The sequence below is a fragment of the Telmatherina bonti genome (genome assembly GCF_933228915.1).
Source record: "Telmatherina bonti genome assembly, chromosome: 21".
NCBI classification, from domain to species: Eukaryota; Metazoa; Chordata; class Actinopteri; order Atheriniformes; family Telmatherinidae; genus Telmatherina; species Telmatherina bonti.
This window is the reverse complement of record NC_136630.1, coordinates 3,580,303-3,606,609: the sequence shown is the minus strand read 5'-3', so window position 1 is coordinate 3,606,609 and position 26,307 is coordinate 3,580,303. Positions and strand designations below refer to the sequence as shown.

Sequence of the window (26,307 nt, the reverse complement as noted above, 5' to 3'; positions counted from 1 at the left end):
AACTTTAAACCTTGCTGGTGCCTCCAAAGCATTTCATGCACATCTACAAATCCTCTGTACATTAAATATGTTTTATTTTCCATGGAAAAGGCGCCGGTGGATGGAGGGTTATCTGTGGCGGGTGTGCTACCTCTGCAGCGATGTTAGTGGAGAAAGAAGAAACACTGGCAGCTTCCAGCCGTTTGAGCTCTTTTGCTTCTAAATTCATCAAAGAAGAAACGAAGAAACACAAAGAAACAAAAAAAAAGAAGCAGGTTGGCAAAGCTGAGGGGAAGACGGGTGTTAAGAGACACACGGAGACAGCAGACACCAGACGAAGCTTCCGTCCTGCAAAAAGCTCCATCCTGAACCGCGTGAAGTCACAGCTTTTACACTTTTTACAGAGAAGATACTTGAAACACGCCTGGCGTCGGTAACGAGGTCAGAAAAGGCTTTTCTGCAGCGCAGGAAACATGCAGAGGTGCTTCCACCTCCTCTCTTTGGTACAGCCTAGTCCAAACCCAGGAGGGATTAGACATGAGTGGACGGCACATGAGGACAGAGGGACATGAGGACAGAGGGACATGAGGACAGAGGGACATGAGGACAGAGGGACATGAGGACAGCGGTTAAATCAGACCAGCGTAGCAGACGGACAGACAGACATCCAGCTTTACGTTGCAGAGACGACATGAACAGAAATCTGTCCCTGGGAAGGCTTCAGACACACACACACACACACACACACTCTGCTCATGGACATGCAGGAGGAGAGGAAGAGGAGAGTCCGGCTGCAGGGATGAAGATGCTGATGTTCTGGTCAGGAGATGATCGAGTCAAACGAAGAACTTTCCAGCTCTGACTGGACGGCGTGCAGTTAGAGCCGCTCAGAATGCTGCGTTTCAGCGCCGCTACACTGACTCCATGTTGGTTGTTATAAAGAGGCTGGCCTTAATGTGTGAATGTTTCTGTACTGGGGTTAAAACTGGGAACGCATTTCATACCAGCTGGCTGAGTGCTGGTAGGAAAAGTTCCTGAATCCTTGGAAAAGTAAATCCATGAAGACCAGAGGACTGAAACGTGTTGCATCGGCGTGTAAAAGGTGTGAAAACATGGCGTTGACAGAAAGGATGCGGGGATTTGAACCTGCAGCTGCATCCGAGCTGCTTGTCTCTGATGAGGACGTCACCAGGATGGCAGGGGTCGGGGCCAACCCAACATGTGCATCAACAGCAGATACTTCAAACTTTAGAAAAATATATCAGATTAGAGTCATTTATTTGGCCCATCAACACAACACACATTTATTTACAATAAAAAGCAGAAAAAGCCTTTTTTCTGATAAATTTCACATTAAACTGACTTGCTTAGCACGAGGCGTCGCACCAAACTCAACTCAGAGCCTTGAAAGCGTCTCGGGGACGAGGTGGACCTCATTCTGCCTCAGCGAGGGAAGTTCCCACCTCCACGGAGACGCCGGCGTCCCTCCACGCCGAAAGCAGCAGGTTGAACACAAACCCTCTCCATGATCATGACAGTAAGAACTCCTGTTCAGCACATTATGTACAGTAAACATGGAAACATTTACATGAGCCGTGCACGGCTCAGGATGCACGTCGTCCTCTCATGTCAGAGGAATAGAGAACCTCTCAGCAGTAAAACCATCCAGTACTGAAAGATACAGTCAAAGTTTTTACATGATGGAAAATCCACTTTGGGATCAACAACTTGACTTTTGCACATTTCCTTCCTCGTCGTTCCGGTGGAAATATCGTTCCCGCAGATAAATGTGTGTCTATAAAAGAAATGTACATGCATGTGAGACGAGCAGAAGGTGCTTTTCCTCAGAGGAAATGTCCGCCGCGGTGGCCGGGAACATGGCAGCACGGCGTCTGCTCCCGTTTGGCAACGATGAGCGCCGAAGCCTCGCCGTCGGCCGGTTAGACGGCGCCGGGCAGGAGTGGAGGAGGAGGAGGGGAGATAAGAGGAAGCTTCTTCTTTGCACTGATCAGCTCAATGCGAGTGTATTGCCGTGAGGGGGGAGGAAACGGGATACAGTGAGGGAGGGGGGTGCTGGGGTTGGCGGTGAGGTGCCTGTCCTATCACATCGTCTGTGCTTGTTTGTCTGTCTGTCCTCACACTGTGGAAATCAACTTGCCCTCTGCGGCGCTGTGGACAAAGAGAGGGAGAGGACTTCCAGGTGGGCTGGAACAGCAGAGAACAACCAGGACACACATCTACCCCCCCGTCAGAAAGCTGCAACAGCCTGAACAGTGTTTACAGCAGGACAGGCAGGGATTGGGTGGGTGCGGTGAGGTGATGGGAAGCGCCGTGCGCTGACAGCTGGACTGTTTGGATGAATAAACCAAAGAAAACTTAAATTAACGTAAAGTAGAAAAACTAAATGAAATAATATACCTGGAATGTAAAAAGCACAACTGCAGTCGCCAGCAGTCCTTCTGGGTCCCAACGGACCCAAAAACACACAGCTAGCGTACGGCTAACACCCAAGTCCGTCGTCATTAAGCTACGATCGTTTCGTTTGGACTTTATTTGGACCAAAGCTTATTTCTGTCCATTTAATCATCTACTGTGAAACAAAGGAAGATTTTCTCCAAAAGGACTTGATATAAAACAATCCTGGCAAATCTCATCCTATGATAATTTACATGCTTTCACTAAACTGGAGTTTTACTACAAGATGTGTAGTACTATACAGTTCATAGCACAGGATCAGACTGTCTGGTACAGAACATATTCTGGAGTAAACAAACAATCTTTACTCGACTGTAAACATCCCAAACTTACACAAAAACCTCTGAGTACCACAGATATTTCAGTAAATACGACCATCTGGCACCGAAGCAAAGAAACGCGACATTAAACGGTGGTTTTACTTACGGTGGTGGTGGTGGTGGGGGGGTTTATTTCACCACAACAGGTTTTTAGGGTCGAAATTATTTAGCAACTAATTAGCTTTCTATGTTGACAAAAATCAAAGCTAAAAGCATTACAGACAATGTTAGCTCAAGTTTATACTTGTTAGTCTTGATGAGCTAGCTACAAAGCTAGCTAGGAAGCTAGTTAGCTTGAAACACTAACTAGAAGCGTGAGCTAGGAAGCTAACTAGCTAGTTAGGAAGCTAACTAGCTTCCTAGCTAGCAACCTAGCTAGTGAATTTGGAGGAGCAGTGTTTCTCCTGGATTTTGTATGGTGCGTTTATCACGGCTGCTTTCTGTATTTTGGGCTCATTTGTACAAATCCTTAGAACTTTAAGCTAAAATATATGAACAACCAGTCGGGCGATAAAGGTGCTAATCTGATCAGATGTGAGGTTGCAGGGTCGACGGGAGGAATAATGAAGTAAAGAGGGTAAATAGTGCCTGGTTTGCGGTTTGTCTGTCCCACCAATGTCTTAGAATAAACCAAAAACCAACTTCTTCCGCTAACAAAAGGTATCACACGAGACTGCAGGAGAACAGTTACAATCACTACCAAAGGTCTGTAATCCAGCTGTTCCAACCGTCACTAAACCAGTTCAGCTCCATTGCAGGTAAACAAGCCTGGGAGTGAAAACACCTGCTCTAAATGCACCGGTAGATCCAAAAACATGGCAGGACTTTTACTTTCTGGTACCTGGACGACAGGCACCTGCTCCCCACAGAGCTGGTTGCAAACTGAGGTTAAAAAGCAACAAGAGTGTCAGCTCAACGCTGCTTCCTGTCCTCGACTCCAACCAGAAGAAAACAAAAGTTTCCGATGTGCATGAGATAGTATGGATACTTCCAGTCAGTCCATCTGGTGCTAATCATTAAAGCTGATCAGAAGTCTGCAGCACCGTAAGCGGCGAGTTGTCTCTAATCACAAGCCAGAAATTACTGATTAATAATCACAATTATGGTTTCATATCCAAAACAAGAGCCAACAGAACAGAATGGAAACAGAACAAAAATAACAGAAAACAACACAAACATAAAACAAAATGTGTGTGTGTGTGAGTGTGTGTGTGTGCATCTGGACTGGTCCCAATCCCTCATCTCTGCATCTTCAGCTGTGTCAACATGGACAACTAGTTCTAGCTGCAGTTTTTGGAAGAAGCCATTGTTCCCCCTACAGAACTGTGTTCCCCAGCCAGCAGGACAGATTTCCTCTCTGCCCCCCCCCCAAAACAAACCCATTATATTCCACACAAATGGCTTCTCTTATCAAAGACAGGAAGTGTTTCTTACCTTGTGGGGAAGCGGGGCTCGTACTCCTCCATCCCCTGCTGCAAATAAAACCAGAAGTAGAAAGAAGACATTTAGTCCTGCAGATTATTCTAAAGTAGGGGTGCCCAAGTCCGGTCCTGGAGATCTACCATCCTGCTGTTTTTAGGTGCAACCCTTCTCCACCTGAATCAGATAAGTTAGCAGCCCCTGCAGAGCTGAAGGACATGCAGAAGAGGAATTCAGCTGTTTGACTCAGCTGTGCTGGACAGGTTGCATGTAAAGGTTGCAGGATGGTAGATCTGGAGAACTGGACTTGGACACCCCTGGTCGAAAGCACATCATGAAGCCGACAGACGCAGTGATCAGAACGGCCAGCAGATGGCAGCAAAGCCACGTGGAGGCGGCTGCAGGAACTCGACTAACTCAGAAACTATGTCTTATTTTGCTGTTTTGTGCTGAAAAGTTTTATTCCAGCTCTGAAAATCTCTGCTGATGTGTTCTGCTATGATTCTGCCTCAGTTTGACACGAATCATGAAGGTCCTGCTGGTTTCCATGGAGACGAAGGGGGTTTCGTGGTGACGTAATCTCTCCTCCGGACATAAACTTCTTCCCGTTATCCTTCCATGAACATGTCAGACCGTGTTCCAGGTGAACTTAGTCTGACACTGCAACACGCATGTCGTAACCTCACGCTTTCTGTAGAGACCAGACCTCACAAATAGCCTCGTCGTGAGAAGATCTCTTTTTATTTCTGGTTTGTCAGTTCAGACCCGATGCAGAAGAAACAGACCCAATCAGTAGGAGGTTAACCAGAGCACTGACTCTACCCTGGTTAGCTACGTTGGGCTGACTGGACGCAATAAATCACAAAATATGAAACTTTACACGACGAAAGACTGTGACAGAAGAACGTGGCGGATGGGGGACATCGGGCTTTAATGGCTTTAATGTTCCGGGCTGTGAGGTGGAAACAACTTGACTGCAAAGCGTTTTAATGTCGCCCACGCGTAATGTTCCAGGTGAGGCGTGGGAGGGAAGCTGCGCTGGTGAGTTCTGTGTTTCATAAGTATACACCTCATTCTGCTTTCTGTCAGAACAACTTCCGTCTCGTCACCGCCGCTGCCATCTGCCCGCCTTTCCTCCAACGCCGACCCTGTTTTCAGCTGTCAGGAGCACTTCGCCCGGAGACGGAGGCAGAGGAAGACGTCGCCGTGTCTCACGATATAAATCAGAATTATAAGGGTTTGGTGATAAAAGTATAATAAATACAAATGAATGTAGAATAAACTAACAGATCATGTGGACAGAGGTGTACTAGAAGATTTGTATTATAATCATAATAATCAAATATAGAGGTTTATACACAATTATAAGAAAGTGTATTTTAGTAAATGAATAGTTTACATGATAGGATGTAACATGAAAGGACATGACCTGCATGCATGTAAAAATGGATGTAAAGAGATGGACTTGAAGCTGTAAACAGCTTGTATTCCAGGATTGAACTGAAGTGTTGATGTGCTGTGTGACTTTTTACAAGTTTTTGTTTTTGATATTATAATTGTGCCGGACCCCAGGAAGACTAGCTGTAGCATGCTGCATCCTAACTAAACTAAACTTCCAGCCTCCGTAAGCAGGAGCGTGTTGAAAGGCAAACTACAGAGACAGGTCTGCAGTTCTCTGCTCATGCTTCCAGCCTGACATCCATCAACCCAGACCTTTACCAGGTTGTGTCACAGCTCCGATCGTGTCCATTTACCTGTGGAAATCCTGGGACGGCCATGCTGTAGGGCCGCTGCTGCCTGCCGTGCATCGCAGCGGCGCTCTGAGCAGACATGCGGGAGTGGGTGCCGTAATCAGGGACGGGGAGACTCATGTCTTCCCTCTCCAGAAGGTTGCCTGTGCTGCTGCTTTTCCCATGATGGAGGCTGGGAGGACACAGGTATGCAAGAAACCATGAGGAACGGCATCAGCGACAAACATATGATGCTTCAGGTGGACCTAGTCGGCTGTTACTGCAGAATGAAGTCGTCCTCAGTGTGCTGCAGGGCAGCGTGGACTCACTCTAACAGCAGTTACATCTACACCTAGAGGAGACGACAGCTCTAACAGCAGTTACATCTACACCTAGAGGCGACGACAGCTCTAACAGCAGTTACATCTACACCTAGAGGAGACGACAGCTCTAACTAACGTTACATCTACACCTAGAGGAGACGACAGCTCTAACAGCAGTTACATCTACACCTAGAGGAGACGACAGCTCTAACAGCAGTTACATCTACACCTAGAGGAGACGACAGCTCTAACAGCAGTTACATCTACACCTAGAGGCGACGACAGCTCTAACAGCAGTTACATCTACACCTAGAGGCGACGACAGCTCTAACAGCAGTTACATCTACACCTAGAGGCGACGACAGCTCTAACAGCAGTTACATCTACACCTAGAGGCGACGACAGCTCTAACAGCAGTTACATCTACACCTAGAGGCGACGACAGCTCTAACAGCAGTTACATCTACACCTAGAGGCGACGACAGCTCTAACTAACGTTACATCTACACCTAGAGGAGACGACAGCTCTAACAAACGTTACATCTACACCTAGAGGCGACGACAGCTCTAACAAACGTTACATCTACACCTAGAGGCGACGACAGCTCTAACAGCAGTTACATCTACACCTAGAGGAGACGACAGCTCTAACAAACGTTACATCTACACCTAGAGGCGACGACAGCTCTAACAGCAGTTACATCTACACCTAGAGGCGACGACAGCTCTAACAAACGTTACATCTACACCTAGAGGCGATGACAGCTCTAACAGCAGTTACATCTACACCTAGAGGCGACGACAGCTCTAACAAACGTTACATCTACACCTAGAGGCGACGACAGCTCTAACAGCAGTTACATCTACACCTAGAGGCGACGACAGCTCTAACAAACGTTACATCTACACCTAGAGGCGACGACAGCTCTAACAGCAGTTACATCTACACCTAGAGGCGACGACAGCTCTAACAGCAGTTACATCTACACCTAGAGGCGACGACAGCTCTAACAGCAGTTACATCTACACCTAGAGGCGACGACAGCTCTAAAAAACGTTACATCTACACCTAGAGGCGACGACAGCTCTAACAAACGTTACATCTACACCTAGAGGAGACGACAGCTCTAACAGCAGTTACATCTACACCTAGAGGAGACGACAGCTCTAACAGCAGTTACATCTACACCTAGAGGCGACGACAGCTCTAACAGCAGTTACATCTACACCTAGAGGAGACGACAGCTCTAACAGCAGTTACATCTACACCTAGAGGCGACGACAGCTCTAACAGCAGTTACATCTACACCTAGAGGCGACGACAGCTCTAACAGCAGTTACATCTACACCTAGAGGAGACGACAGCTCTAACAGCAGTTACATCTACACCTAGAGGACACGACAGCTCTAACAAACGTTACATCTACACCTAGAGGAGACGACAGCTCTAACAGCAGTTACATCTACACCTAGAGGAGACGACAGCTCTAACAAACGTTACATCTACACCTAGAGGAGACGACAGCTCTAACAGCAGTTACATCTACACCTAGAGGAGACGACAGCTCTAACAGCAGTTACATCTACACCTAGAGGCGACGACAGCTCTAACAAACGTTACATCTACACCTAGAGGCGACGACAGCTCTAACAGCAGTTACATCTACACCTAGAGGCGACGACAGCTCTAACAGCAGTTACATCTACACCTAGAGGCGACGACAGCTCTAACAAACGTTACATCTAGACCTAGAGGCGACGACAGCTCTAACAGCAGTTACATCTACACCTAGAGGACACGACAGCTCTAACAGCAGTTACATCTACACCTAGAGGCGACGACAGCTCTAACAGCAGTTACATCTACACCTAGAGGCGACGACAGCTCTAACAAACGTTACATCTACACCTAGAGGCGACGACAGCTCTAACAGCAGTTACATCTACACCTAGAGGCGACGACAGCTCTAACAGCAGTTACATCTACACCTAGAGGCGACGACAGCTCTAACAGCAGTTACATCTACACCTAGAGGCGACGACAGCTCTAACTAACGTTACATCTACACCTAGAGGAGACGACAGCTCTAACAGCAGTTACATTTACACCTAGAGGCGACGACAGCTCTAACAGCAGTTACATCTACACCTAGAGGCGACGACAGCTCTAACAAACGTTACATCTACACCTAGAGGCGACGACAGCTCTAACAGCAGTTACATCTACACCTAGAGGCGACGACAGCTCTAACAGCAGTTACATCTACACCTAGAGGCGACGACAGCTCTAACAGCAGTTACATCTACACCTAGAGGAGACGACAGCTCTAACAGCAGTTACATCTACACCTAGAGGCGACGACAGCTCTAACAGCAGTTACATCTACACCTAGAGGCGACGACAGCTCTAACAGCAGTTACATCTACACCTAGAGGCGACGACAGCTCTAACAAACGTTACATCTACACCTAGAGGAGACGACAGCTCTAACAGCAGTTACATCTACACCTAGAGGCGACGACAGCTCTAACAGCAGTTACATCTACACCTAGAGGCGACGACAGCTCTAACAGCAGTTACATCTACACCTAGAGGCGACGACAGCTCTAACAAACGTTACATCTACACCTAGAGGAGACGACAGCTCTAACAGCAGTTACATCTACACCTAGAGGAGACGACAGCTCTAACAGCAGTTACATCTACACCTAGAGGAGACGACAGCTCTAACAGCAGTTACATCTACACCTAGAGGAGACGACAGCTCTAACAAACGTTACATCTACACCTAGAGGAGACGACAGCTCTAACAGCAGTTACATCTACACCTAGAGGCGACGACAGCTCTAACTAACGTTACATCTACACCTAGAGGCGACGACAGCTCTAACAAACGTTACATCTACACCTAGAGGAGACGACAGCTCTAACAGCAGTTACATCTACACCTAGAGGCGACGACAGCTCTAACTAACGTTACATCTACACCTAGAGGCGACGACAGCTCTAACAAACGTTACATCTACACCTAGAGGAGACGACAGCTCTAACAGCAGTTACATCTACACCTAGAGGAGACGACTGCTCTAACAGCAGTTACATCTACACCTAGAGGAGACGACAGCTCTAACAAACGTTACATCTACACCTAGAGGAGACGACAGCTCTAACAAACGTTACATCTACACCTAGAGGAGACGACAGCTCTAACAGCAGTTACATCTACACCTAGAGGCGACGACAGCTCTAACTAACGTTACATCTACACCTAGAGGAGACGACAGCTCTAACAGCAGTTACATCTACACCTAGAGGCGACGACAGCTCTAACAGCAGTTACATCTACACCTAGAGGCGACGACAGCTCTAACAAACGTTACATCTACACCTAGAGGCGACGACAGCTCTAACTAACGTTACATCTACACCTAGAGGCGACGACAGCTCTAACAGCAGTTACATCTACACCTAGAGGCGACGACAGCTCTAACAGCAGTTACATCTACACCTAGAGGCGACGACAGCTCTAACAGCAGTTACATCTACACCTAGAGGCGACGACAGCTCTAACAGCAGTTACATCTACACCTAGAGGCGACGACAGCTCTAACAGCAGTTACATCTACACCTAGAGGCGACGACAGCTCTAACAGCAGTTACATCTACACCTAGAGGAGACGACAGCTCTAACAGCAGTTACATCTACACCTAGAGGAGACGACAGCTCTAACAAACGTTACATCTACACCTAGAGGAGACGACAGCTCTAACAGCAGTTACATCTACACCTAGAGGAGACGACAGCTCTAACAGCAGTTACATCTACACCTAGAGGCGACGACAGCTCTAACAGCAGTTACATCTACACCTAGAGGCGACGACAGCTCTAACAGCAGTTACATCTACACCTAGAGGAGACGACAGCTCTAACTAACGTTACATCTACACCTAGAGGCGACGACAGCTCTAACAGCAGTTACATCTACACCTAGAGGCGACGACAGCTCTAACAAACGTTACATCTACACCTAGAGGAGACGACAGCTCTAACAAACGTTACATCTACACCTAGAGGAGACGACAGCTCTAACAGCAGTTACATCTACACCTAGAGGCGACGACAGCTCTAACAAACGTTACATCTACACCTAGAGGAGACGACAGCTCTAACTAACGTTACATCTACACCTAGAGGCGACGACAGCTCTAACAAACGTTACATCTACACCTAGAGGCGACGACAGCTCTAACAAACGTTACATCTACACCTAGAGGAGACGACAGCTCTAACAGCAGTTACATCTACACCTAGAGGAGACGACAGCTCTAACAGCAGTTACATCTACACCTAGAGGAGACGACAGCTCTAACAAACGTTACATCTACACCTAGAGGAGACGACAGCTCTAACAGCAGTTACATCTACACCTAGAGGCGACGACAGCTCTAACAAACGTTACATCTACACCTAGAGGAGACGACAGCTCTAACTAACGTTACATCTACACCTAGAGGAGACGACAGCTCTAACAAACGTTACATCTACACCTAGAGGAGACGACAGCTCTAACAGCAGTTACATCTACACCTAGAGGCGACGACAGCTCTAACAGCAGTTACATCTACACCTAGAGGAGACGACAGCTCTAACAGCAGTTACATCTACACCTAGAGGCGACGACAGCTCTAACAAACGTTACATCTACACCTAGAGGAGACGACAGCTCTAACAAACGTTACATCTACACCTAGAGGAGACGACAGCTCTAACAGCGGTTACATCTACACCTAGAGGAGACGACAGCTCTAATAAACGTTACATCTACACCTAGAGGAGACGACAGCTCTAACAAACGTTACATCTACACCTAGAGGCGACGACAGCTCTAACTAACGTTACATCTACACCTAGAGGAGACGACAGCTCTAACAGCAGTTACATCTACACCTAGAGGCGACGACAGCTCTAACTAACGTTACATCTACACCTAGAGGCGACGACAGCTCTAACAAACGTTACATCTACACCTAGAGGAGACGACAGCTCTAACAGCAGTTACATCTACACCTAGAGGCGACGACAGCTCTAACTAACATTACATCTACACCTAGAGGCGACGACAGCTCTAACAGCAGTTACATCTACACCTAGAGGCGACGACAGCTCTAACTAACGTTACATCTACACCTAGAGGAGACGATAGCTCTAACAAACGTTACATCTACAAATAGAAGAGACGACAGCTCTAACAGCAGTTACATCTACACCTAGAGGAGACGACAGCTCTAACTAACGTTACATCTACACCTAGAGGACACGACAGCTCTAACAGCAGTTACATCTACACCTAGAGGAGACGACAGCTCTAACGTTACATCTACACCTAGAGGACACGACAGCTCTAACTAACGTTACATCTACACCTAGAGGAGACGACAGCTCTAACAGCAGTTACATCTACACCTAGAGGAGACGACAGCTCTAACAGCAGTTACATCTACACCTAGAGGAGACGACAGCTCTAACGTTACATCTACACCTAGAGGACACGACAGCTCTAACTAACGTTACATCTACACCTAGAGGAGACGACAGCTCTAACAGCAGTTACATCTACACCTAGAGGAGACGACAGCTCTAACGTTACATCTACACCTAGAGGACACGACAGCTCTAACAAACGTTACATCTACACCTAGAGGAGACGACAGCTCTAACGTTACATCTACACCTAGAGGACACGACAGCTCTAACAAACGTTACATCTACACCTAGAGGAGACGACAGCTCTAACAGCAGTTACATCTACACCTAGAGGAGACGACAGCTCTAACTAACGTTACATCTACACCTAGAGGAGACGACAGCTCTAACAAACGTTACATCTACACCTAGAGGAGACGACAGCTCTAACAGCAGTTACATCTACACCTAGAGGCGACGACAGCTCTAACTAACGTTACATCTACACCTAGAGGCGACGACAGCTCTAACAGCAGTTACATCTACACCTAGAGGAGACGACAGCTCTAACAGCAGTTACATCTACACCTAGAGGAGACGACAGCTCTAACAGCAGTTACATCTACACCTAGAGGAGACGACAGCTCTAACTAACGTTACATCTACACCTAGAGGAGACGACAGCTCTAACGTTACATCTACACCTAGAGGAGACGACAGCTCTAACAGCAGTTACATCTACACCTAGAGGCGACGACAGCTCTAACTAACGTTACATCTACACCTAGAGGAGACGACAGCTCTAACAAACGTTACATCTACACCTAGAGGAGACGACAGCTCTAACAGCAGTTACATCTACACCTAGAGGAGACGACAGCTCTAACAGCAGTTACATCTACACCTAGAGGAGACGACAGCTCTAACAGCAGTTACATCTACACCTAGAGGACACGACAGCTCTAACAAACGTTACATCTACACCTAGAGGAGACGACAGCTCTAACAGCAGTTACATTTACACCTAGAGGAGACGACAGCTCTAACAGCAGTTACATCTACACCTAGAGGCGACGACAGCTCTAACAAACGTTACATCTACACCTAGAGGCGACGACAGCTCTAACAGCAGTTACATCTACACCTAGAGGCGACGACAGCTCTAACAAACGTTACATCTACACCTAGAGGAGACGACAGCTCTAACTAACGTTACATCTACACCTAGAGGAGACGACAGCTCTAACGTTACATCTACACCTAGAGGAGACGACAGCTCTAACAGCAGTTACATCTACACCTAGAGGCGACGACAGCTCTAACTAACGTTACATCTACACCTAGAGGAGACGACAGCTCTAACAAACGTTACATCTACACCTAGAGGCGACGACAGCTCTAACTAACGTTACATCTACACCTAGAGGAGACGACAGCTCTAACAGCAGTTACATCTACACCTAGAGGAGACGACAGCTCTAACAAACGTTACATCTACACCTAGAGGAGACGACAGCTCTAACAGCAGTTACATCTACACCTAGAGGCGACGACAGCTCTAACTAACGTTACATCTACACCTAGAGGCGACGACAGCTCTAACAGCAGTTACATCTACACCTAGAGGAGACGACAGCTCTAACAGCAGTTACATCTACACCTAGAGGCGACGACAGCTCTAACAGCAGTTACATCTACACCTAGAGGCGACGACAGCTCTAACAAACGTTACATCTACACCTAGAGGCGACGACAGCTCTAACAGCAGTTACATCTACACCTAGAGGAGACGACAGCTCTAACAGCAGTTACATCTACACCTAGAGGAGACGACAGCTCTAACAGCAGTTACATCTACACCTAGAGGCGACGACAGCTCTAACTAACGTTACATCTACACCTAGAGGACACGACAGCTCTAACAGCAGTTACATCTACACCTAGAGGAGACGACAGCTCTAACTAACGTTACATCTACACCTAGAGGCGACGACAGCTCTAACTAACGTTACATCTACACCTAGAGGAGACGACAGCTCTAACAGCAGTTACATCTACACCTAGAGGAGACGACAGCTCTAACAGCAGTTACATCTACACCTAGAGGAGACGACAGCTCTAACGTTACATCTACACCTAGAGGACACGACAGCTCTAACTAACGTTACATCTACACCTAGAGGAGACGACAGCTCTAACAGCAGTTACATCTACACCTAGAGGAGACGACAGCTCTAACGTTACATCTACACCTAGAGGACACGACAGCTCTAACAAACGTTACATCTACACCTAGAGGAGACGACAGCTCTAACGTTACATCTACACCTAGAGGACACGACAGCTCTAACAAACGTTACATCTACACCTAGAGGAGACGACAGCTCTAACAGCAGTTACATCTACACCTAGAGGAGACGACAGCTCTAACTAACGTTACATCTACACCTAGAGGAGACGACAGCTCTAACAAACGTTACATCTACACCTAGAGGAGACGACAGCTCTAACAGCAGTTACATCTACACCTAGAGGCGACGACAGCTCTAACTAACGTTACATCTACACCTAGAGGCGACGACAGCTCTAACAGCAGTTACATCTACACCTAGAGGCGACGACAGCTCTAACTAACGTTACATCTACACCTAGAGGCGACGACAGCTCTAACAGCAGTTACATCTACACCTAGAGGAGACGACAGCTCTAACTAACGTTACATCTACACCTAGAGGAGACGACAGCTCTAACGTTACATCTACACCTAGAGGAGACGACAGCTCTAACAGCAGTTACATCTACACCTAGAGGCGACGACAGCTCTAACTAACGTTACATCTACACCTAGAGGAGACGACAGCTCTAACAAACGTTACATCTACACCTAGAGGAGACGACAGCTCTAACAGCAGTTACATCTACACCTAGAGGAGACGACAGCTCTAACAGCAGTTACATCTACACCTAGAGGAGACGACAGCTCTAACAGCAGTTACATCTACACCTAGAGGACACGACAGCTCTAACAAACGTTACATCTACACCTAGAGGAGACGACAGCTCTAACAGCAGTTACATTTACACCTAGAGGAGACGACAGCTCTAACAGCAGTTACATCTACACCTAGAGGCGACGACAGCTCTAACAAACGTTACATCTACACCTAGAGGCGACGACAGCTCTAACAGCAGTTACATCTACACCTAGAGGCGACGACAGCTCTAACAAACGTTACATCTACACCTAGAGGAGACGACAGCTCTAACTAACGTTACATCTACACCTAGAGGAGACGACAGCTCTAACTAACGTTACATCTACACCTAGAGGAGACGACAGCTCTAACGTTACATCTACACCTAGAGGAGACGACAGCTCTAACAGCAGTTACATCTACACCTAGAGGCGACGACAGCTCTAACAAACGTTACATCTACACCTAGAGGAGACGACAGCTCTAACAAACGTTACATCTACACCTAGAGGAGACGACAGCTCTAACAGCAGTTACATCTACACCTAGAGGCGACGACAGCTCTAACTAACGTTACATCTACACCTAGAGGAGACGACAGCTCTAACAAACGTTACATCTACACCTAGAGGCGACGACAGCTCTAACTAACGTTACATCTACACCTAGAGGAGACGACAGCTCTAACAGCAGTTACATCTACACCTAGAGGAGACGACAGCTCTAACAAACGTTACATCTACACCTAGAGGAGACGACAGCTCTAACAGCAGTTACATCTACACCTAGAGGCGACGACAGCTCTAACTAACGTTACATCTACACCTAGAGGCGACGACAGCTCTAACAGCAGTTACATCTACACCTAGAGGAGACGACAGCTCTAACAGCAGTTACATCTACACCTAGAGGCGACGACAGCTCTAACAGCAGTTACATCTACACCTAGAGGCGACGACAGCTCTAACAAACGTTACATCTACACCTAGAGGCGACGACAGCTCTAACAGCAGTTACATCTACACCTAGAGGAGACGACAGCTCTAACAGCAGTTACATCTACACCTAGAGGAGACGACAGCTCTAACAGCAGTTACATCTACACCTAGAGGCGACGACAGCTCTAACAAACGTTACATCTACACCTAGAGGCGACGACAGCTCTAACAGCAGTTACATCTACACCTAGAGGCGACGACAGCTCTAACTAACGTTACATCTACACCTAGAGGAGACGACAGCTCTAACTAACGTTACATCTACACCTAGAGGAGACGACAGCTCTAACTAACGTTACATCTACACCTAGAGGAGACGACAGCTCTAACGTTACATCTACACCTAGAGGAGACGACAGCTCTAACAGCAGTTACATCTACACCTAGAGGACACGACAGCTCTAACAGCAGTTACATCTACACCTAGAGGAGACGACAGCTCTAACTAACGTCACATCTACACCTAGAGGAGACGACAGCTCTAACGTTACATCTACACCTAGAGGAGACGACAGCTCTAACAGCAGTTACATCTACACCTAGAGGCGACGACAGCTCTAACAGCAGTTACATCTACACCTAGAGGAGACGACAGCTCTAACTAACGTTACATCTACACCTAGAGGAGACGACAGCTCTAACTAACGTTACATCTACACCTAGAGGAGACGACAGCTCTAACAGCAGTTACAGCTACACCTAGAGGACACGACAGCTCTAACTAACGTTACATCTACACCTAGAGGACACGACAGCTCTAACAGCAGTTACATCTACACCTAGAGGAGACGACAGCTCTAACTAACGTTACATCTACACCTAGAGGAGACGACAGCTCTAACAGCAGTTACATCTACACCTAGAGGCGACGACAGCTCTAACAAACGTTACATCTACACCTGGAGGCGACGACAGCTCTAACAAACGTTACATCTACACCTAGAGGAGACGACAGCTCTAACAGCAGTTACATCTACACCTAGAGGAGACGACAGCTCTAACAGCAGTTACATCTACACCTAGAGGCGACGACAGCTCTAACTAACGTTACATCTACACCTAGAGGAGACGACAGCTCTAACAGCAGTTACATCTACACCTAGAGGAGACGACAGCTCTAACAGCAGTTACATCTACACCTAGAGGAGACGACAGCTCTAACTAACGTTACATCTACACCTAGAGGAGACGACAGCTCTAACAGCAGTTACATCTACACCTAGAGGACACGACAGCTCTAACAAACGTTACATCTACACCTAGAGGAGACGACAGCTCTAACTAACGTTACATCTACACCTAGAGGACACGACAGCTCTAACAGCAGTTACATCTACACCTAGAGGAGACGACAGCCCTAACAGCAGTTACATCTACACCTAGAGGAGACGACAGCTCTAACGTTACATCTACACCTAGAGGAGACGACAGCTCTAACAGCAGTTACATCTACACCTAGAGGAGACGACAGCTCTAACAGCAGTTACATCTACACCTAGAGGAGACGACAGCTCTAACGTTACATCTACACCTAGAGGACACGACAGCTCTAACAGCAGTTACATCTACACCTAGAGGAGACGACAGCTCTAACAGCAGTTACATCTACACCTAGAGGAGACGACAGCTCTAACTAACGTTACATCTACACCTAGAGGACACGACAGCTCTAACTAACGTTACATCTACACCTAGAGGAGACGACAGCTCTAACAGCGGTTACATCTACACCTAGAGGAGACGACAGCTCTAACAGCGGTTACATCTACACCTAGAGGAGACGACAGCTCTAACAAACGTTACATCTACACCTAGAGGCGACGACAGCTCTAACAGCAGTTACATCTACACCTAGAGGCGACGACAGCTCTAACAGCAGTTACATCTACACCTAGAGGACACGACAGCTCTAACTAACGTTACATCTACACCTAGAGGAGACGACAGCTCTAACTAACGTTACATCTACACCTAGAGGAGACGACAGCTCTAACTAACGTTACATCTACACCTAGAGGACACGACAGCTCTAACAGCAGTTACATCTACACCTAGAGGAGACGACAGCTCTAACAGCAGTTACATCTACACCTAGAGGAGACGACAGCTCTAACAGCAGTTACATCTACACCTAGAGGACACGACAGCTCTAACAAACGTTACATCTACACCTAGAGGAGACGACAGCTCTAACTAACGTTACATCTACACCTAGAGGAGACGACAGCTCTAACAGCAGTTACATCTACACCTGGAGGCGACGACAGCTCTAACAAACGTTACATCTACACCTAGAGGCGACGACAGCTCTAACAGCAGTTACATCTACACCTAGAGGAGACGACAGCTCTAACAGCAGTTACATCTACACCTAGAGGAGACGACAGCTCTAACAGCAGTTACATCTACACCTAGAGGAGACGACAGCTCTAACTAACGTTACATCTACACCTAGAGGAGACGACAGCTCTAACAGCAGTTACATCTACACCTAGAGGCGACGACAGCTCTAACAGCAGTTACATCTACACCTAGAGGCGACGACAGCTCTAACAGCAGTTACATCTACACCTAGAGGAGACGACAGCTCTAACAGCAGTTACATCTACACCTAGAGGAGACGACAGCTCTAACAGCAGTTACATCTACACCTAGAGGAGACGACAGCTCTAACAGCAGTTACATCTACACCTAGAGGCGACGACAGCTCTAACAAACGTTACATCTACACCTAGAGGAGACGACAGCTCTAACAGCAGTTACATCTACACCTAGAGGCGACGACAGCTCTAACAGCAGTTACATCTACACCTAGAGGACACGACAGCTCTAACTAACGTTACATCTACACCTAGAGGAGACGACAGCTCTAACAGCAGTTACATCTACACCTGGAGGCGACGACAGCTCTAACAAACGTTACATCTACACCTAGAGGAGACGACAGCTCTAACAGCAGTTACATCTACACCTAGAGGAGACGACAGCTCTAACAGCAGTTACATCTACACCTAGAGGAGACGACAGCTCTAACAGCAGTTACATCTACACCTGGAGGCGACGACAGCTCTAACAAACGTTACATCTACACCTAGAGGAGACGACAGCTCTAACAGCAGTTACATCTACACCTAGAGGAGACGACAGCTCTAACAAACGTTACATCTACACCTAGAGGAGACGACAGCTCTAACAGCAGTTACATCTACACCTAGAGGCGACGACAGCTCTAACTAACGTTACATCTACACCTAGAGGAGACGACCTACTTGTGAACGCGGAGATGCCTCATGGTGTCTCCATCGGCATCGGAGATCAGCCTGGTGTACGAGAAGGGAAACCAGCCGCGCCTGAAGGGATCAGGCAGCAGACATCAGCAACACATAAAATTTCATTTCATTCATTAAGAAAGAAGAAAACTCGTCTCACATCCTGGTCTTCTCACTCTCCCCGTAGTGCCAGCCGTCGCGGGCCTCCGGGACCAGCAGGGTGATGACGTCGCCCTCGGCGAAGCTGAGCAGGGTGCTGTTGTCCCCGGCTGCGTGGGAGAAGATGGCCTGGACCCGGGTTCTGCCGTTTCTCTCCAGCCCTGCAGCCATGGAGCTGGAGCGGGGCAGCGTGCGGGTCTCCACTGGAGGAGGAAGGAGGAAAAGCTTTAACCTGATGGCGCCCAGCCTCATCTTTCTATCCCGCTGGTTCGACCCCCTACGGTCATGTTTACAATGCCTCTCACAGCATCTTTATGAAAAACAAGCTGAAAGTTCTTCAGAACGACACAAATCTAGGTTCAATGTTCATAATCTATAATAATCTATGTTCATCATTCTTCCATCATTCAGGATCAGAAGTTTCCAGAAGACTGAATCTGCTGTAAGAGACGAGCTGCAGGAGGAGTGTGTTGATCTGCAGCCTGTTCGGCTGTGTCTCATCACACAGCCGGACGCCGCTGTTTGTGTGTGTGTGTGTGTGTGTCCTTACTCTGTGCGGCCTTGCTCTTGGCGGGCGCGACCTTGCGGACAGGCAGGGTGTTGGAGTAGACCTCGGCCCCGTGCCTCTGGGTCTGCGGCGACACTTTGCTTTGAGCTACTTTGCTCTCCATCCACTGCTGGTAGTCCTCTCCTCCGGCCGCGCCGTTCATCACCGCCATCCCGCCTTCCACGGCGCCCATCAGCCTCTGCGGCGGCGAGGACATTTACATGCAGGAGGTTAAAACACACACACTGCTGCTCCGTTACATCAGCTGCAGCGGTTGCATGAAGCTCGTTACAGCGAGAGGTGGAGAGGAGATCTGGGTCAGGACATGCTGATTAATGCAAACACTGCTGCAGGTTTCTCATCTCAAGCCGAAGCTTTACTTTGTGAGAATTTGGATCTGGTTGGAGACGGCGGTAGCGCTGCAGGAGGGGAAGGAGGCAGGACGGGAACCGACCAGCTTATCAGCGCGCTCTGCTGATGATTGCATTTGTTGTGCTGAAGGCTCCCATGATGCCAGAAACACATCCAGGGTCAGAACGCTCTCATGCACTCAAGTTAAGGGCCTCATTAGGCGTCATTTACCTGTGTGTGTGTGTGTGTGTGTGTGTGTGTGTGTGTGTGTGTGTGTGTGTGTGTGCGCGCGCGCGCGCGCGCACGCGCATATGACAGTGCGGCTGTGTTTGGACTTCTCCAGCAAACAGAGATATGCAGGAATTTAAAGGAAGAATCCGTCAACGAATGCTTCTAAAAGGAGACCAATCAGCTGTGAGGAGACCCACCTGCTGTCCCCTGAGGACCGCCAGCTCTGGAGGCACCGGCAGCGGTTTAGCACCGGCGATTGGCTCAGAGATGCCGGCGTGGTGGGCACCAGGAGGCAGGGTGCCAGCTGCACCGCTCATCTGCTGGGCCAGGAACATGGCGCGATCTGGCAGCTTGTTGGGCTCAGCACACGCCTGCTGCCACACGGGAATCTTCTGGGATAGAAGCTCCTTCCCCTGCAGGAGAGACGTCTCCGTTAGGACGAAGTACGGAACCGCAGAGACAGAGACAACGGAGTGGAAGTCATATGATTTCTGAATAGTTCTGGTTCAGAAGGTAGACCTGGCCTGCTGAGACCACATGAGGAAGACTCCTCAGATCTACTGGGGGAAGTTTGGAAGCTACAGACCGTCTCGGTCGGTGTGTGTGTGTGTGTGTGTGTGTGTGTGTGTTTAAACACCCGAGCAGGATTCAGGCCACGCTGCATTTCAGCGACGGGGCTCAGTGCGTTTGCTGCGTGTTCGCTGGTCGCGGTTCGTTACGCGGCGTGGACGTGTGTCTGTGCTGCTTCCTGGACAGGTCACCCTTCAGAAGATATTTTCAATCTGAACAGATTTTTTTTAATCAGGTTAAATAAAGGAGGAAAAAAACAGTTTGCTTTGCGTCCTGACAGTTCCAGCTAAACATTTCCGTTTTATGACGATGATGATGAATTACCCGTCGAGCTTTACGTCTCTGTATGTATTTTATTGTCAGTTATCTCCTTTATTCTCCTTTTGCAGCTTGTTGCAACACTTTTAACGTTTAACGTTGCTCATTTAGCAGAAACTTCACATCTGGAGTTTTCTTTTAAAATATGAATATACTTATTGATACGACATTTTATGGAGATCACTTTGATGTGATTTCAGAGAAAAGGTCCACATTTAAAGTGACAACATGACAAATTTCCTCTCAGAACACCACAGTATGATCTCTGATGAATGTACTGGGGATGCTGGGAGAAGGTAACTGGCAGGAACTGGGAGGAACATTCAGTCCTGCAGATGTGATGAGAACAGAAGATGAGAGGCGGGATGCAGCTGGAGGTATGACTCCTTGTTTGAGGAGCGCTCTGCGGTGCAGGACTGGCGTCTCCTCCCTGCATTACGGAGGCGGTTACATAAACATGCTCTCATTTGCATTCATCAGACTAAATGAGGCGACCAGAAAGCCTTGAATAAAGACTGAGGGGGAATCTGTTTGTGGAAACGACTTTAACCCGGCCAGGATCAACACAGCGAGGTTCCAAGGTGGTCTGGACCTGCTGAGGGTGTGTGGGCTGGAGCGTCAGGTGGGACGATGAGAGGACAGAAAAACTAATTATTCTAAAAACTGTGTGATTAAAGGTTGTTTTTAGAAGTAAAACAACAGAAACTTTTAGCTTAAAGGCAGTTGGATCACAGTGACTATAGGTTCTTATTCTGGGGTCCGCGTGCCGTATGAAAACATTTTAACACCTGAAACTGGTTCTGTGTTTTCTGGGAGAAACGGCTTCCACCCACTGATTTCTGTGAAGTTGTTCCCAGAACATCTTGATGCTGCTGAAACGATGAGTCATTACGACCCCCGTTAGCCTGTCACACAGCAATGGTAGAGCGTGGGAGGTTGGTGCCGTTACCGCTGTGATAACAATTAACTGGCACAGATGGTGGTTCTTCATCCCTCTCGACCTTCAGCATCGCTGCTGCTCCGACCACTTCACGACCTCGTTCACCCGTCCGGCACTTCAGCTTCTTTTATCATTATGTAGGAACTTAAAATGTGTAAAAAGCTTGCTTGTTTCTAAAGATCCAAAGCAAACAGGAACCCCAGAAACTCCTGCTACCGCTGGTCATCTTAACCATAAACCAGTTACACCACTAACCACAAACCAGTTACACCACTAACCACAAACCAGTTAGACCACTAACCCTAAACCAGTTAGACCACTGACCACAAACCAGTTAGACCACTAACCACAAACCAGTTAGACCACTAACCACAAACCAGTTACACCATTGACAGTAAACCAGTTACACCACTAACCCTAAACCAGTTAGACCACTAACCACAAACCAGTTAGACCACTAACCACAAACCAGTTACACCATTGACAGTAAACCAGTTACACCACTAACCCTAAACCAGTTAGACCACTAACCACAAACCAGTTACACCACTGACAGTAAACCAGTTACACCACTAACCCTAAACCAGTTAGACCACTAACCACAAACCAGTTACACCGCTGACAGTAAACCAGTTACACCACTAACCACAAACCAGTTACACCACTGACAGTAAACCAGTTACACCACTAACCCTAAACCAGTTAGACCACTAACCATAAACCAGTTAGACCACTAACCACAAACCAGTTACACCACTGACAGTAAACCAGTTACACCACTGACCCTAAACCAGTTAGACCACTAACCACAAACCAGTTAGACCACTAACCACAAACCAGCTACACCACTGACTGTAAACCAGCTTCACCACTATCCGTAAACCAATTACACAACTAACTGTTAACTAGTTAGACCACTAACTGTTAACCAGCTAAACCAAAAACCAGCTACACTAATGACCATTAACCAGCTTCACCACTAACATTAAACCAGCTAAACCAGTTAGACCACTAACCGTTAACCAGCTACACCACTGAGACCCTCATATTGGCAATGTAAAATAAAAAAAACAAAAAACAAGTTCAAAGCCTCAAATTTAGGACCAAATATGTGTTTATGGGTTAGTGATAGCGGTTACGGGTTAGGGCTAAAGGTTAAGGGTTAATGGGTTAGGGCTAAAGGTTAAGGGTTCATGGGTTAGGGCTAAAGGTTAAGGGTTCATGGGTTAGGGCTAAAGGTTAAGGGTTCATGGGTTAGGGCTAAAGGTTAAGGGTTAATGGGTTAGGGCTAAAGGTTAAGGGTTAATGGGTTAGGGCTAAAGGTTAAGGGTTAATGGGTTAGGGCTAAAGGTTAAGGGTTAATGGGTTAGGGCTAAAGGTTAAGGGTTCATGGGTTAGGGCTAAAGGTTAAGGGTTCATGGGTTAGGGCTAAAGGTTAAGGGTTCATGGGTTAGGGCTAAAGGTTAAGGGTTCATGGGTTAGGGCTAAAGGTTAAGGGTTAATGGGTTAGGGCTAAAGGTTAAGGGTTAATGGGTTAGGGCTAAAGGTTAAGGGTTAGGGTTGCATGTTCAACATTTCTTGGCTGGGAAGAAGAAAACCTAAATCAGCGATCCATCGGCTGCTGGCGTCCCAAACTGAATCATTTCATCGTCACATCAGCAGTTTGTTCCGCATTTCCTCCTTGTGTCCATCAATCTCCCGCTCAGACACTTTTCCACCCACACGCTGAGTCGTATCAAGTGTTCCTGCAGAAGTAGGTCATTTTCTTTTCCGCCGCCTCCCCATCCTTCACTCTCCTCCTCTACATCCTGCCTTACATCACATTTAACCACTGAGAGGGACTTCCACATGGCAGCCTGTGTGTTGATGTGGAGCTCCTGATTGGCTGCTCTGGGGATGTTTTTGGTTTAGTTTTGGATAAAACGGCTGAATTAATGTGGATGGAGAGAGACCGGAACAAAGCAACAGATCTGACTTCTGAGACGAGCGTTCAGCACAGTCTGACCTCATTTTCCACATTTTCAAAGTCCACATTGTTTCCATCAGAACAAGCTGGTCTCCAACACAGACCGACACGTCCAGATTTTCATCAGGCTTTTATCCCCTTCAGCGCGGAAACTCGGCTCTGACGCTCATGTTTTATAGAGAACACATTCTCCTCTGCTGTCCAACAACCTCTTAATCAGTGCTGTTTACTGTGTGAACACGTTGTTTACAAATCATCACCTTCAGAGGGACTCCGTTATTAAAAATATGTTGTTCGGCACAAAGATCTCTCCAAAAGAAATTCCACTCTTTATATGTATGATTTCTTGCTGTTGCTTTTATTGTTTTGTGTTTTATTTTGGTGACTTGTTCAGCGTTTGCTTGTAGAAAATAGGGATAAAAAAAAAATTAGAACAGAATGAATGAAAGAAAACCAAACATGCAAAAAAAAAAAAAAAAAAAAAGTTGTTTTTTTTTTTTTTAAAAACAAAGAGTTGATGAACACCTGGACGTAGGACGTGTCGGACCTGACCTGAAACGTCGTCTTAGACGTGATTAAACATCTCAGATATCCTCAGAGATAGATTCCTGACAACCCTTCCATTTTCTTCATGTTGATGTCCACTACAGTTGTTTACCTTCGGGTTTGCCTCCTGTTAACAGAACTACTTCTTCTACTGAATTACAACCACAAGCGACATTTACTGCCAGCTAACACGCTAGCTAGTTTGTTCTCTATAAACGGAAACCTGCTTTATGTTCTCTGATAAAACAGTCCACTACTTGTCTGGGTTCTGTGTTAAAAACCTGCAGAAAGAACTTGTTCAGCTTTTCTAGTGACTGTACACTTTAGCTAGCTAACAGAGGTTAATGCTAATGCTAGGTTTCCTTCGGTGCCAACAGCAGCAGAAAGCAGCTGCAGCTGCTTTGCTTGTAAATAAAGACAGGTTTCCTGACCTGATAAAGTTGGTTATTTTGTAGACTTTAATTCCATTAGCGACTCGGTTCCCAGTTTAGTAAATTTATTGGAAAGAACTGCAGCTTTTCTACTTTAGATTTAGCCAAACAACACTAATTAAAATAAAAAAAAATATTTTCCAATAAACAAAGTATCTGTGGATTTATCTCAGTTGTAACAGGGGACAACTAAATATGCGGAGAAACATTATCCTCCATGGTCTTTAAAAAGACCTTGCATTGAATTACAGGTACAGCATTAAGCTGGTTTAAATCATATTTATCTGATAGACTTCAGTTCGTAAATGTAAATGACAAGTCCTCCTCACAAACTACAGTAAGTCATGGAGTTCCTCAAGGTTCTGTACTTGGACCAGTACTCTTCACGCTATATATGCTCCCTTTAGACAAAATTATTCGACAGCATGAAATAAACTTTCATTGTTATGCAGATGATACTCAGATATACTTATCCTTTAAACCAGATGAAACAAATCAGCCCGATAGGCTACAAAATTGTCTCAGACATAAAGACTTGGATGTCTAGAAATTTTCTCCTCTTAAACTCAGATAAGACTGAAGTAATTCTCTCTGGATCTGAAAAACTCAGAGCTAAATTTTCCAGTTTTATAATGAACCTGGATACTTCCAACTCAATCTGTTGGTTTCCTTATATAGGCTGTTATGAATTGGCTTTCATTATGTTTTTTCTCTGTCTGTAAAGCATCTTGAGATGGCATTGCAGTGATTTGACGCTATATAAATGAAGCTGAATTGAAAGTTGAATTAAAAACAGTGAAACAATTGTGAAACAGTACCAGTCAAAAGTTTGGAGACACTTTTTTCTATTGAATCTAAAGTGGGGAAAGTGTATCCAAACTTTTGACTGGGAGTGTATTTGACCCAGTTACCTTAGTTATTACAGCTTTAAGCCTCTGCTGGTTCCTGTTCCAACACAGAACATAAAGCAGAAGCCCATCTCACCTTCCCGTGGTAGGCGCTCCTGTTCTTGGCCACGGCGCATTGACGATCCACCAGGAAGCAGTACCTCCTCCTCTCCTCGGACAGAGCATTCTTGTAGCCCTCTGCTATGTAGTTGTCCAGCTCGCTCTGCTTGTTGCTGATGGCCTCCACATACTGGGCAGGAAAAGGCAGAAACATGCAGAAAGTCATCATTGTGGGACAAATTTACAGCTGTGAAAGGAGAGTCAGTGACGAGCCAACATCGCTGATCTCACGTGGAGGAAAACGGGTCAGAAAAACATTTAAAGATAAAATCCAGATGGGAACCGGAA

General features: G+C 46.8%; 1 protein-coding gene across 1 annotated transcript in view; it reads right to left on the bottom strand.

The window, feature by feature from the left end:
- Positions 1–1,812: 1,812 nt before the first annotated feature.
- Positions 1,813–26,307, bottom strand: part of baiap2b (BAR/IMD domain containing adaptor protein 2b) — a 34,468-nt gene continuing 9,973 nt past the window's right edge. The window contains exons 4-11 of the mRNA XM_079260498.1: positions 25,997–26,149; positions 20,439–20,654; positions 19,663–19,858; positions 19,114–19,315; positions 18,954–19,034; positions 5,948–6,116; positions 4,209–4,246; positions 1,813–2,148 (exon numbers count right to left, since the gene is read on the bottom strand). Coding sequence (XP_079116624.1) covers positions 2,115–2,148; positions 4,209–4,246; positions 5,948–6,116; positions 18,954–19,034; positions 19,114–19,315; positions 19,663–19,858; positions 20,439–20,654; positions 25,997–26,149 — 1,089 coding nt within the window. The 3' untranslated portion in view covers positions 1,813–2,114. The remainder of the gene's footprint in view (positions 2,149–4,208; positions 4,247–5,947; positions 6,117–18,953; positions 19,035–19,113; positions 19,316–19,662; positions 19,859–20,438; positions 20,655–25,996; positions 26,150–26,307) is intronic.